The sequence below is a fragment of the Arachis stenosperma genome, chromosome 8, assembly GCF_014773155.1.
Source record: "Arachis stenosperma cultivar V10309 chromosome 8, arast.V10309.gnm1.PFL2, whole genome shotgun sequence".
Lineage (NCBI taxonomy): Eukaryota > Viridiplantae > Streptophyta > Magnoliopsida > Fabales > Fabaceae > Arachis > Arachis stenosperma.
Window position 1 is genome coordinate 25,989,517 of NC_080384.1, and position 14,212 is coordinate 26,003,728.

Here is a 14,212-nt window from a genome sequence, read left to right on the forward strand (position 1 = left end):
TTATACCACGAAGATTCTGTTGGGAAATCTAAGAGATACACATTCAAGCTCTGTTGCATGTAGAACGGAAGTGGTTGTTAATCACGTGCGTTCATAAGTGAGAATAATAATGAGGGTTATCTAATCATCACATTCATCATGTTCTTGGGTGCGAATGAATATCTTGGAATAAGAATAAGAGAGAATTGAATAAAAGAAAATAGAACTGCATTAATACTTGAGGTACAGCAGAGCTCCACACCCTTAATCTATGGTGTGCAGAAACTCCACCGTTGAAAATACATAAGTAAGAGGTTCAGGCATGGCCGAGAGGCCAGCCCCCTAAAACGTGATCAATAGCCTCTTAGGATAAAGAATAAAACAAAACTGAGACCAAAGATGAAACGTGGTCAAAAGACGTCTCATACAATAGTTAAATGTTCTATTTATAATAAACTAGCTCCTAGGGTTTACATGAGTAAGTAATTGATGCATAAATCCACTTCCGGGGCCCACTTGGTGTATGTTTGGGTTGAGCTTGATCAATCCACGAGCTGAGGCTTCTCTTGGAGTTGAACTCCGAGTTATGACGTGTTTTGGGCGTTCGACTCCGGATCATGACGTTTTTCTGGCGTTTAACTCTAGACAGCAGCATGTACTTGGCGTTCAACGCCAAGTTACGTCGTCAATTTCCGAATAAAGTGTGGACTATTATATATTGCTGGAAAGCCCTGGATGTCTACTTTCCAACGCCGTTGAGAGCGCGCCAATTAGAGTTCTGTAGCTCCAGAAAATCCATTTTGAGTGCAGGGAGGTCAGATTCCAACAGCATCAGCAGTCCTTTTTGTCAGCCTTTTTCAGAGTTTTGCTCAAGTCCCTCAATTTCAGCCAGAAATTACCTGAAATCACAGAAAAACACACAAACTCATAGTAAAGTCCAGAAATGTGAATTTAACATAAAAACTAATGAAAACATCCCTAAAAGTAGCTTGAACTTACTAAAAACTACCTAAAAACAATGCCAAAAAGCGTATAAATTATCCGCTCATCAACCACCGTCCAAACAAACAACCACCATGAGAAAAAAGGTGATTGCCCACAAAAGTTCAGGCCGAGGCAAGAATAAGAAACCTGTAGTTGAAGAAGAAGAGCAAGAATCTCATACTTCTCCCACTCCTTCACCTCCACCCTCATCACCGAAGAAGACTACCCCCGGAAAAAGCTCACAGAAGAATCAGGGGTTTGCACTCAATGACACGAGTGAACCTCCAAACTTGGAATCCATGGAATTCAGAGACAAGTATGGCAAGACTCACTCTCATTTTGATCCAAGTAGATTTAACTCCTGTACCTCTTTTGAGTTTCACAAAGAGGTTATGGAGAAGCGTCATTTGTGCACTACCTATCTTGTTAGCCTCGAAAATCTCAAGAGCACCAACATCTCATCTCTGTTTGAACTCCTCAACTGGAAGCCTTTGCTCCTCATCAAGAAACCAGTCTACCCTGGTCTTGTTCGAGAGTTTTATGCCAATATGCGGCTCATTGACGGCACCCTTCATTCCTATGTCAAAAGGGTTCAAATAGCCCTTGATGCTGAGACAATTGGAGCGGCCCTGGGCTTCAAGGATGAAGGACCACGAGCATACATGGTAGAGAAATGGGACACACAAGTTGGCGTTCCATACAAGACTGTTCTCCAGCATATTTGCAAAAACCTTTCTGGACTGCATGGCACCATCCCAACCCACAAAGCTCTAGGACCAGTCAATTCCCTGCTTTACCGAATCATCACTCATATTCTGACTCCCCAAAGCGGCTCACACAACCGAGTAACATTTTCTGACTGTCTCATATTATTTGCTTTGGTTACCTCTACCCCTATCTTCTTTGGTTATATTATGATTATGCTCATGTGGGATTATGTTAGAAGCACCAGAAAGGATAACCTGCCTTATGGTATGTTTTTAACTAGAATTTTTGAGTACTTTAAAGTTGATTTGTTAAATGAGAAGGTAGAAAACGATGTGTCTACAATCCGAGGAGGAGGAGCAACTAAGGAAACCAAAGGGCGAAAAACTGCTGCATCGGATAGTGACTATGAAGGCAGGCCAGAATCTTCCAAAACAATCAAGTCCATCAAACAGATTTTAGGAGAATTTTTGAACATGGCAGACATAATGTTTCGATCCCACAAAGAGGCCCGCAAGCAAGCTTATGAGAGTGAGAAAGCTTGGAAAAATTGCAAAGAAAGGGTCAATCTGATGATGGAACATTTTAAAGAAGATTTGGGAGATAATAGTGGAGGAGACGCTGAGGAAGAAGATATTAACTTCTCTGATGATTAGTGACAGTTTTTACTCTGTTTGATATTGGCTCCATTAGGCTCAATCTTTTTTTTGTATAAGCATGACTTGATACTTACTGCTTTAGGATAATCTCTAGGATACTGTGATATACTTTTGCTACTTTATCTTGAACATTTTGTTATGTTAATCATGATTTGTGCAGGTGCCCCTTTGATGACAAAAGGGGGAGGAAATTTAGTTTCCAAAATTGAAATTGGAAAACAAAGAAAAACAGGGGCTGGAAAACAAAGAAAAACAGGGGCTGGAACAGGGGATGAAATTTTCAAATTGAAAATTCATGATCACCCTTGTTCAAAGAATGCATGTTGTTACTGCATTTGTTTACTATGGTCATTGCTGTTTGAACCGCATTTGGTTTATCATGATTAGTTTATTTGGCATTTGGTTTATAATGATGTTTGATTTATTTTGATGCCTGGCTGTTGAATAATCATTGATAAACTTGTTGGATTGAAAATTTATTTTTTGGCAGTTCCTTTAAATTGTGTAAAATATCAAAACTGCCTTGTTTTGTTCTTCAAATATTTTTCATCATGTTGTTTTGCTCTGATATCCTAAACAAGAAAATGTTTGAAAAAAAATATTTGGATACTTTTTGTTGTATGAAAGTGTTTGAGCAGTAAATCAGTTATGATATCAAATGAGTTTTGATTATCAATTAAAACAGCTCATAAATCAAGCATTTAGCATCATAAAATTTGCTAAATAACATTGTTACTTGAAGCTTGATTTTAAATGTTACAGGTTAGTGCTTCCCTTGGTAAAATAGCATACATTAAGGGGGAGCCATGTGACATTTAGAAAGAGGGAGAAAATCAAATTCAAAGGGAGTACTCTTCACTCAATCTCAAAATTTCTTTCCATTTCAACTTTAATAATGTTTGTCATCAAGGGGGAGATTGATGAGTTTGGAAAACTCTTATTAGATTTTGATGATGAACAAACATTATTAAAATATTAAATTACAAAATTATTAATTTGATCTTAATTCATATTTGCTTAATTAATAATTTTGTTGTGCAGATTTTTGTTGGGCCGAAACAAAAGAGAATTAACAAAGCCCAACTGTTGCATTATTGGTTCAGCTTTGAGTGTCCAAATGAGTTTGTGATTAAAGCTAGTTATATTGGGCCGAGAATAAGTTTTAATGCTATAAGCCCAAGTGTGTTACATGCTTTCCATTTGCTTTGTGCATGTTCCAAATTTCATCAGGAAAGCAAATGTTACTATTGGGCCAGAAATTTAAAAAATGTCACAAGCCCAATTGTTGAGCATGCATGGTCCGAAAGAAAAAAATGGGATTGGGGCACATTGATGAAAAACCCAACTCTTTGAATTTGGTTGCTTGCCTCCAACAGATTCCATTTTTCACTTTGGATGGAATTCAAATTTGATTTAATGCATTGGAAACATAAGAAAGAGAGAGAAGATTGATTTGATGGCTATTATGACTATGCACGCCACTCTAAGGGAAGTAAAAGCAAGCTATTCTCAAATTAATGTGTTTTAACCACTCTACATTGCTTTTCTTCAGATTCTTTAATTCTCTCTCATCTCTTTCCTCTTCTTTCTTCAGTCCTTGTCCAGGAAACAATGGAAGAAATGTTCTTCAACCAAGAAAAGGAAGAGGCTGCATGCATCAAGACCATCAAGCTAATGATGGCAAGAAAACACACTAAAATAAAAGTGAGCTATGGCTGAGATTTTCACCAAATGTGGTTAGATTTGGTGAGGTAATCTTGAGCCTTTCATGCTCAAAAAGGGATGTTGAAGATTCGGCCAAGAGGGAGATTCTTGAAGCATGGCTTGTCTTTGGTTCTGCTCAACCACCACAGGGAGTAGCTAGAGTGGCGAAGTGATGGTTGAAGGCAGAGATTGAAGCAGATGAAGTCATTATCATCATGAGGCATCAAGGGCCAGAAATCCATCTTGGAGAGCAAGCCAAGGATGGAGAGCCCGGATTGATGAAGGGTGATGATCAAGAAAGGACTAGAGGTAATTGCATGTTGGTTAATGCATGGTTATCTCTTCTCTCTCTGTGTGGCCGAACCGGTTCTGTGTTTGTTGAAGGAGGAAGAAAGTTGGTTCAGTTTTGGCTTCAAGTGTGGAGGCTTTCCTCTTCTTTAAAAAGGGGGAACAACCACTGTTTGAAGCAAGGAGAAAATTTGAGAGTGCAAGGCACAGAGTTCTCAGAGCTACCTGAGCTAACAGTTTTCTCTTTTCCTTCAATGTTCTCTGTTTTGTAATTTTTCTGTTTAATTTTGTCATGTCTTGAGTCTCATGGAAAAAGGCAAACAAGTGAGGTTTGTATGAAAAAGCCATAGAGCGGAAAAAGGCAAAGAGAGCAAAATTAAAAGAAAAAGCCATAGATGTCTTAGGGGTCCTTTGTTCATCTATGTTGTGTATCATGATTCTGTGGGAATCTCCTTGTAAGTTGGGTTAGCACTTTACAAGTTGTAATCAGATTGATTATAGTGAAATTCCATCATGTTTGTGATGGAGACTGGATGTAGGCTGCACTGCACTTAGCAGCCGAACCAGGATATATCTGGGTGCAATCTTCTTCTCCTTTCTACTCCATTTCTGTTTTCAAATACACAGGAGCAAAAACCAGAAGTTTCTCGTGCCAAGTGACGAGACAAAAAGAAAAGTCTCGTGGCTAGGGACGAGACAAAACAAAAAGTCTCGTGTGTAGTGAAGAGATAAAAAGAGTAAAAGTTTCCAGAATTAGTCTGACAAGTCAGCAAGTGTTATCAAGCAAAAAGTGGGCTAAGATTCAACCCCCCCTTCTCTTAGCCATTGAAACCATCAACATTGACATACATTTCACATTTGTTTTTTTATTTTTACCTACCATCAACGGTGGAGCTTAGTTCAGACAAGGGGGGCCAAACTTTTTATAAAAAAATTAGTAGTACTTTTTAAAAAAATAAAAAATAGTTCAATTAGCTTAAATACTTTACGATGACTTAAAGTACCCAATAAATTCAATAAGCAACACTCTCTCTATCTTTAAGTTCAAATATAAAAAATTAAATATTTTTATTTATTTAATTTAATATTATTTTATATGTTACTATTTATTTAATTTAATTTTTATATGATAAAAAAAATAATAGAATCTTCAATAAGTATTAATATTATTGTATTTTATAAATTAATAAAAAAATTCAATAAATATTATAAATTTTAATATTTGTCCTTCTAACTTCTTTACTTATTTTATAGGATATATATTCAAATTTTTATATAAAATAATAATGAAAAATTAAAGAATTGATTCATTTTTTAAGAGGAAGGCTAATATTTAAGAAGGAGAACATATAACTTTTACAATATCAACACCTGTAGATAGTTCTTCTACTTTAATAAATCACGAAGAAAGTGAGCCTGCAAGAGTTCAAAAAGTTACATCTGATGAGTTTGACCTTAATTTTTTGGAACGAGACTCTGAAAAACGGCTTTAAATTTGGCAATGCCACCTAAACCAGAAAGATCAGATTAGACGAGCTTATCTTAAATGGGGTCTATATCAAAAGCTTTTTGACAATTATCTTCTATCTCCCCCCAAATTTTGTTTCAAGTTCCGCCACTGCCTACCATATCATACACAATAAAATAGCAAACACTAACTACACAATAATTTCTTTAGCATTGTCATCAAGATTATTGTAAATTAAAATTTTATTACTATTCACCACATACAAGAATAATATTATGGGTGAATGTGAAGTAGAAGAACCGGTTTCTAATGATATTATATAGGAAGAACCAATTGCCTACAAAATGAAACTAATAAGAGAGCAAATAAAAAATCAGTTACGTAAACGATCTTAGTGATTAGGTTATGTAAAATTAACATTCAATATTGAAAAGTATTTATTATCATCATTGTTTTAATATCTATTTTATTGTGTAAAAAAATTGTAATTTTTGAGTTATTAATCTAAACACTGTAACTTTAAAATAAGTATTTCTATAACTAAAAATTTAAATACAAAATAACTTATTTATAAGTTACTCTTAATAAAAATCTTTATTCTTTAAACTCTTTTTTTTAAAAAAATTTATTTAAATTATTTACCCAAACTAAATCTTAAGATCAGTCAAATTTTAAATCCGAATACACTCGCAAGACTAAAGTCTTGCCACAACAGCAGCCTTTTAAGAAAATGAGAAAAGCATAGCCTCATTGACTACTGCTATTATGACCCAACCAATTCTACCCGCTGAATAACGGCATGTTGCCCAAATATGGCAGCTCACCCCAACACACCATAACCAAATAAACTTTGACCTCCACTACATCATTTCATTTTTATCAAAACAATCAAACAAGGCAGAAGAAAAAAAATGGTGCGTGATTCTGAACTTATAATACACTCCCGGAATGATGACCCAGAGTGTGAATATTTGTGCATAGCTAATCCAAAAATATTAAATTAGATATGCTATTAGAATTGAACATTTAACTCTAAAAGCTATCTTTCAGAGAAGAGAATTATCTTACACTTATACACATCATAGAGATCTTATTTTTTATTTTTTATAGATGTATAACTTGTACTAGTTGTATATAATATAGTAACAGTAAATAATAAACACTCAAATTCATCTTTAACCTATTTCTAAAATCCTTTATAATTATTATAAATTGGTCATTTGTTATTTTCAATAAAAAATTGAATATGTATATTGAATAAATAATTTTTTTTAACAAATTTTATTATAAGATAATTAAATTAAAAAATATCATTATCATCAGACAAATTAATTTTCCTTATAAAAAAGCCGATGCATCTTGAGAGTTTTTAGAATAATAAAAATTTGTTTGAGACTGAATTGTTGAATCTAAAACTATTTGGAACCATATAATTATGGAAGTAATTTACCAATGTGCAGCAAGCAAGTACAACACTTACATGCAAGTATTATCATTATAATCCTACTATATATATCTTTACTACATTCTGTAGACACCATTCCATTTGGTTGGATAATTGCAGAACATTATTCAACCGACAAGGAATAAACAAAAGGCACCTGCACTTTAGTCATTACTCATTACCTTAAAAATCAACTTTGAGAATCAACACCACAGAGAAGTTGTATCAGGAGTGAACAAAAGGACATGATTACTTACCAAATATCTTACACCCATCTCTTATGTCCAGATGCACTCTTAGCCCCACCAAGAGACCTTCTTCTACTCTTTTTCAAGTCCCCACGAGCTGACAGTTGCTTTTGGCTCGAAGAGGAAGCTGCATTGAATTTCCTGTTACTTGAAACTTCTTTAAGAGGACTCACTGATCGAGATCTAGGTACTTTTGCAGGGGCAGATTTCTGATTCCTTGCTGAAGGCGAATAATGTGGAGTATCTCTTGCATTGTTGATTGGAGTACTATCTGAATCGGAAGATGAAGGACTGCTAGTGCTATCCATATCATAGATGAGATTGTCCCTCATTTGAGGCAGCACACTGCTACCGTTGGATTCACCGGCAGTGAAGGAGGCTCGGCGTTCTCTGGTAAGCTGCATAACCTACACTCAACAGTGAAAAAACCAGTTATGTCTTATGTTGCCACTTCATAGAAAAATTATGTGTGTCCTTATTCATTATCATCTCAAAATGACAATATCTTGTATCAGCTTCTTACCTTTTGTTCTAGAACCACCAAATCCTTCTTTAATTTTGAAATCGTCGAATTCTTCCTACGTATGATGTCTTCTAGTTCAGCAGCCCTCTGTTTTAAACAGTATCGGAAGTGATTAGTAAACCAGACAAAAGGAAAATTTGAATGCAATGTGAATGAGTATTATCACCTTGTAATTAGCAGCCTCAGAGGATTTCATCAGGGTGGTTAGATCCTTAATTGTTGCATCTTTCTCTTCACAATCCCTCTTAAGATTATAAATATCTTGTTCTACAACCAAGTTGTTTAACTATATATAAATAGCACAAGAGAAAACTAATCAGTCATAATGTCAGATAAAAGTTCTTCAAAAGTCATTGGATATATTGCTTGACAAGAACGACTATGAAGTAATGAAGTATATATGATTGTTGGAAATCCATGCGGTTATCTTTTTGTGAAGATAGTTGAAAAAACAGTTAAATGACAATTTAATCAAACATGTCAAATCATTTAATAGTTCTCAACTATCAACTTTACAGGAAGAGTCGAAGACATATGAGTCTCTATCTATATGATTACTGTGAAGACAAGATTATTACCTGAATTTCTGCAGAAGAGGTGACACTTGAAGCCCAATCTGACAAATCAGACATTCTTCGTTCCTCTTGTTCTTCATTAGAGAAAGAATTCTTGCATTGGATAGACTCATTTCCAATGGAGTCTCTTGTAAAAGATGCACCCTGCTAACAAAGTGAATTAGTGAATGATCAAAACAGTGTCATAAAATGTTGAGTAAACAGAAGAGCTTCATAGTCACCAATTCATTGAAAAGGTCGTAATGTTGTTCACAATGCCAACAACCACAATCAACAAACTTGATTTTCTCAGCGCCAAATGCCTCACTCGATTGCAATTCTCCATCCTTGTTTGATGATTTGTTGAAGGCAGCAGTTGAGAGCTCTTTAGTGCTGTTTAACTGCTCACAAAGATCGTCAAGCTTCTGCTGCATGCTTGATAGCACCTGGTCCTGGTACGTAAAAAGCCACAAAAACAAAACAAAATCATGATTTCAAAACAAGAAAACAAGCATATGAATAGTTTATTTAAGTTTCAAATCAAATGCAAACCAAGGTCCCTACTACCATAGAAAGTGAGATTTAATCGAATCTTAAAAAGGAGACATAATCATGAAAAGGAAACACAAAAGTCTAATAATATCTTATTCAGATCATGATATGCATTAAACTAATCAAATTGAGAAGAGTGAAAGTGAAAGGAAAAGGAATCAATCTACTACCCTAAGCTCAACGGACTTCTTAAGGTTCCATATCTGCTTGTTCTTCTTGGACTCAGAAACTGCAACGGCAATAACCGCAACTAACAGAAACCTCTGAACAGGTGTGAAGAGCTCCCACGCAAGCGCCTCCTCTCCGGTTAGCCCAACGGTTCTAGCTGAGCTGGCATTCTCGGCGTTAACCAGCCGTCCCTGCAGGGATATCCACGCCACCGGAGGCTTATCCGAAGGGACAGGGATGCTGGACCGCCGTTGGAAGGTGGCAGAGAGGCGGCGCCCGGCGGTGGAGAAGGGAGCTACGGATACGAGAGGCGGAGGAGGCGTGTGGTGAGGAGCGTGTTCATTTGCAGAAGTATCGTCCATTGAATTTGAACGTTTGAGATTTGAGTATTCAAATTTTTGCGTTTTGAGAGGGAAAAAATAACAGCTGCTACACGATTACCCTAACGGCAAAAGCTGCCAAAATTCTACGCTATAGTACAAATTAGTTACATGATTCGACTTCCACAATCCACCCTCTCTTTGTCTCTCTCTTCTTCCATTGTTTTCTTTTTTTCTAGAAAATGTTTATTTACAAATTTATTTAGGTTATTACCATTTGAAGGTCTACACCGTTTCGATTTGATTTCGATGTTTTATTTGATTTATTGTCATTTTTTTATTTTTAATTTTTCTTTTAATACAAAATTCAACTAGTGATTAATAGTAGTTACTTATTTTATCATTAGAAAATTAATAAAAGTACAGTATGCTAGTGTAAATATTTAATTTAAAGGGTCACTCCATTTAAAAAGGAATAAAAATATCATTTGGCATTGAATACTTGTTTGAATAAGTTTATGTACAAAATCCTGTGCTATTAAAGCTCGCAGGGCTAATGAAGATTATATTCATCCGGGTAATTAACAAGTCAAAGGAAATCACTTGTTTCCAAATTAATGTTGATTGAGAGCCTTTCTACGTAGTATTAAGAAGTATATAATTTGTATTCTAAGAACACATGTTAAATGTAAACTTCGAGAAATTAGTAAATAATTAACCAATAAATTAATTATTAATCACAGAAATTAAAAAAAATAGAATTTGATAATTTAATGTAATAGAGCTAAGTAAAATAAGAATTTTGACATTAATTTTAAAGAAATTAATCTAAAATTAGACTGAACCGAACGAATCGAACCTAAAACAGACTCAAGATTCAATTTTACCCTCACTTAAAGAGTAACAGCCAAGACCAAAAAAAAAAAAAAAGAACAACAATCCTTCTTCCTTCCCTCATGTTTCACACCGGAAACTTGAGGAAGGGGAAGAAACCCCATTAGCAAACCCTTGGTTTGATTTTTAATTCCACGTAACTTTTAATCCGGAGTTCCGATCGTCGTATTGTTTGTGGCTACGCGTTCACCGCGACGAGCTTTATAAGACTCATCCAACAATTTCATAGGTAAGCCTTATTTTCACTCCATGCAGCTCAATCCTTAATTTCAAAAATAAATTGAGTTTAGTGTTGAGAAATTGTGTAATTTCGGTGTTTAGAATTGAATTGGCTTCGTGACCTTGATGGGTCTTACATCAATTCTCTGTGGCTAAGGTGAGATAACTCAAACCCTTGTAAAATTTGTGATTAAGTGGAATTTATATTGATTTAGTGATGAATATTTGTATTAGAGTGAGTTGTGGATTGTTTTGGGACATGTTGGTGGTCATTGGTGATGTTGGAGACTTGAAGTTGGACTTTGGGGAGTTGGAGATCCATTTGGTGTAACTTCGAAAGCTTGGGTCCTTGCGGAACGTGCTAATCATAGTGTTCCGGGCTTTATCGGAAAATTGGCTAAGGTATGATTTAGGTTTCTCGTATTTAATATATAATGTCTTGTGAAAACTTAGTCTAGATGACCTTAAGATAGGTTGTATGGCATGTATGGTTGATGATTAATGACTAGTGTTGATGATTGTTGTTTCGGTGGTTGAAATGTATATTGAATGTTTGATGATGGTAAATGTTGAGTAATAATGATGATGAGATTATGTGATGATAATGAATTATGAATGTGATGTTTCATAAGAGAAGGCCATATATGATTTGTGTTGAAAATGATTGAGTATGAGATTATGTTGGTTATGAGTTCTTGGGGGTGAATTTGATAAGTTGTATAATAATGTGTAATGGAATAAATGAGAAGGCTGGGTTAATAGTTGATAGATTTAGGTGCTGTTTAGAAGTATAAGTATAGAATATTGGTATTGAGTTTTGATTTTTGATGAAAATCGAGATTTGAAACTTTTTGTGTAAAATTGATTTTTGGCCGAACTTCGGCGAAGCATAGCTTGGTTTTCGGAACCCCAAATGATTTCAAATTTATTTCATATGAAATTTGGGTCCATGAAGTTTATGACATTCGAAGAACGGAAGAAAAATGATTTAAAACGAAAAAGTTATGCGCGTCGGAAATTCGGAGGGCAAGGCTAAAATTCTGCAGCACTCAGCATTTTTGCTAATCTGCAGGTCTTGCATATGTGACCATTGCACGTGATGCGACCAACCTCTACGAGTTGGATATCTCGCGTACGCGAGTAGGGTGCTTGTGTACGTGAGTAAGAAAACGCATGCCCACACGTACGTGTGGCCGACGCGTACGCGTGGCCCCAAATTTAGCAAACATAAATTTTGTATTTTAAAGTTTAATTTCAAATCTCTAAACTTCTATTTTCATTCCTTTAGCCCTAAATCTTGTTAGTAAGTCTAGTAATAGGATAAAATTAGGAAATGGTAGTAACTTGGAGATAAAGAAAGACTTTTAAAAGGTAGTAGGTGGTTGAGAAAGATGGTACTTGATTGATAAGGATGATGAAAGTGGCATATAAGGCTGATGAGCGGATAATTTATACGCTTTTTGGCATTATTTTTAGTATATTTTTAGTATGTTTTAGTTAGTTTTTATTATATTTTTATTAGTTTTTAGTTAAAATTCACTTTTCTGGACTTTACTATGAGTTTGTGTATTTTTCTGTGATTTCAGGTATTTTCTGGCTGAAATTGAGGGACCTGAGCAAAAATCTGATTCAGAGACTGAAAAGGACTGCAGATGCTGTTGGATTCTGACCTCCCTGCACTCGAAGTGGATTTTCTGGAGCTACAAAAGCCCAATTGGCGCGCTCTCAACGGCGTTGAAAAGTAGACATTCTGGGCTTTCCAGCAATATATAATAGTCCATACTTTGCCCAAGATTTGATGGCCCAAACTGGCGTTCCAAATCAGCTCAAAACTGCCCGGTGTTAAACGCCGGAACTGGCACAAGAATGGGAGTTAAATGCCCAAACTGGCACAAAAGCTGGCGTTTAACTCCAAGAAAAGTCTCTACATATGGAAGCTTCAATGCTCAGCCCAAGCACACACCAAGTGGGCCCGGAAGTGAATTTTTATGTCATTTACTCATCTCTGTAAACCCTAGGCTACTAGTTCTCTACAAATAGGACCTTTTACTATTGTATTTTTATCTTGGTAGCTATCTTTAGTATTATGCTATCTTAGATCATGGGGGCTGGTCTCACGGCCATGCCTAGACCTTGTTCTTATGTATTTTCAACGGTGGAGTTTCTACACACCATAGATTAAGGTGTGGAGCTCTGCTGTACCTCGAGTATTAATGCAATTACTATTGTTCTTCTATTCAATTCAGCTTGTTCTTGTTCTAAGATATCACTTGTTCCTCAACTTGATGAATATGATGATCCGTGACACTCATCATCATTCTCACCTATGAACGTGTGCCTGACAACCACCTCCGTTCTACCTTAGATTGAGTGGATATCTCTTGGATTCCTTAATCAGAATCTTCGTGGTATAAGCTAGAATTGATGGCGGCATTCAAGAGAATCCAGAAGGTCTAAACCTTGTCTGTGGTATTCTGAGTAGGATTCAATGATTGAATGACTGTGACGAGCTTCAAACTCCTGAAGGCTGGGCGTTAGTGACAGACGCAAAAGAATCACTGGATTCTATTCCAACCTGATTGAGAATCGACAGATGATTAGCCGTGCTGTGACAGAGTGCGTTGAACATTTTCACTGAGAGGACGGGACTGTAGCCACTGACAACGGTGATACCCAACATACAGCTTGCCATGAAAAGGAGTAAGAAGGATTGGATGAAGACAGTAGGAAAGCAGAGAGACGGAAGGGACAAAGCATCTCCATACGCTTATCTGAAATCCTCACCAATGAACTGATGATGAGCGGATAATTTGTACGCTTTTTGGCATTGTTTTCAGTATGTTTTTAGTATAATTAGTTAAGTTTTTAGTATATTTTTATTAGTTTTTAGCTAAAATTTACTTTTTTGGACTTTACTATGAGATTGTGTATTTTTCTGTGATTTCAGGTATTTTCTGACTGAAATTGAAGGTTCTGAGCAAAAATCTGATTCAGAGACTGAAATGGACTGCAGATGCTGTTGGATTCTGACCTCCCTGCACTCGAAGTGGATTTTCTGGAGCTACAGAAGCCCAATTAGCGCGCTCTCAACGGCGTTGAAAAGTAGACATCCTGGGCTTTCCAGCAATATATGATAGTTCATACTTTGCCCAAGATTTGATGGCCCAAATCGGCGTAGCAATTCGGCCTCAGAAATTCCAGCGTTAAACGCCGGAACTGGCATAAAACTTGGAGTTAAACGCCCAAACTGGCATGAAAGCTGGCGTTTAACTCCAGAAAAGGTCTCTACACGAAAATGCTTCATTGTTCAGCCCAAGCACACACCAAGTGGGCCCGGAAGTGGATTTTTCTGTCATTTACTCATTTCTGTAAACCTTAGGATACTAGTTTACTATTAATAGGATCTTTTGACATTGTATCTGTACCTCATGACATTTTTACACATTTCATTGTATACCTTCCACGGCATGAGTCTCTAAACCCCATGGTTGGGGGTGAGGAGC

The 14,212-nt window shown here is 36.0% G+C and overlaps 1 protein-coding gene across 3 annotated transcripts; it reads right to left on the reverse strand.

Moving 5' to 3' along the window:
* Positions 1-346: 346 nt before the first annotated feature.
* LOC130946645 (uncharacterized) lies at positions 347-9,706 on the reverse strand. 3 transcript variants are annotated; one of them, XM_057875467.1, is made up of 7 exons: positions 9,279-9,706; positions 8,799-9,008; positions 8,581-8,724; positions 8,169-8,288; positions 8,003-8,089; positions 7,489-7,886; positions 347-878 (listed from the first exon to the last, which is right to left on the reverse strand). In XM_057875467.1, the coding sequence occupies exons 1-6, from the start codon at positions 9,636-9,638 to the stop codon at positions 7,497-7,499; spliced, it is 1,311 nt and encodes a 436-aa protein (XP_057731450.1). In that variant the 5' UTR covers positions 9,639-9,706; the 3' UTR covers positions 347-878; positions 7,489-7,496. The 3 variants fall into 3 exon arrangements, with proteins under 3 accessions (XP_057731450.1, XP_057731451.1, XP_057731449.1); XM_057875468.1 differs by lacking the exon at positions 347-878 and having other exon boundaries at positions 7,248-7,886; positions 8,581-8,721; XM_057875466.1 differs by lacking the exon at positions 347-878 and having other exon boundaries at positions 7,248-7,886.
* Between the last annotated feature and the right edge of the window lie 4,506 nt (positions 9,707-14,212).

Coding starts and splice junctions, on each gene's coding strand:
- LOC130946645 (XM_057875467.1), bottom strand. CDS start 9,638: ATGGACGATACTTCTGCAAATGAACACGCTCCTCACCACACGCCTCCT. Junction 8,289..8,580: donor CCTCTTCTGCAGAAATTCAG/GTAATAATCTTG, acceptor ATTTATATATAG/TTAAACAACTTGGTTGTAGA. Junction 8,090..8,168: donor CTGAGGCTGCTAATTACAAG/GTGATAATACTC, acceptor TGTTTAAAACAG/AGGGCTGCTGAACTAGAAGA.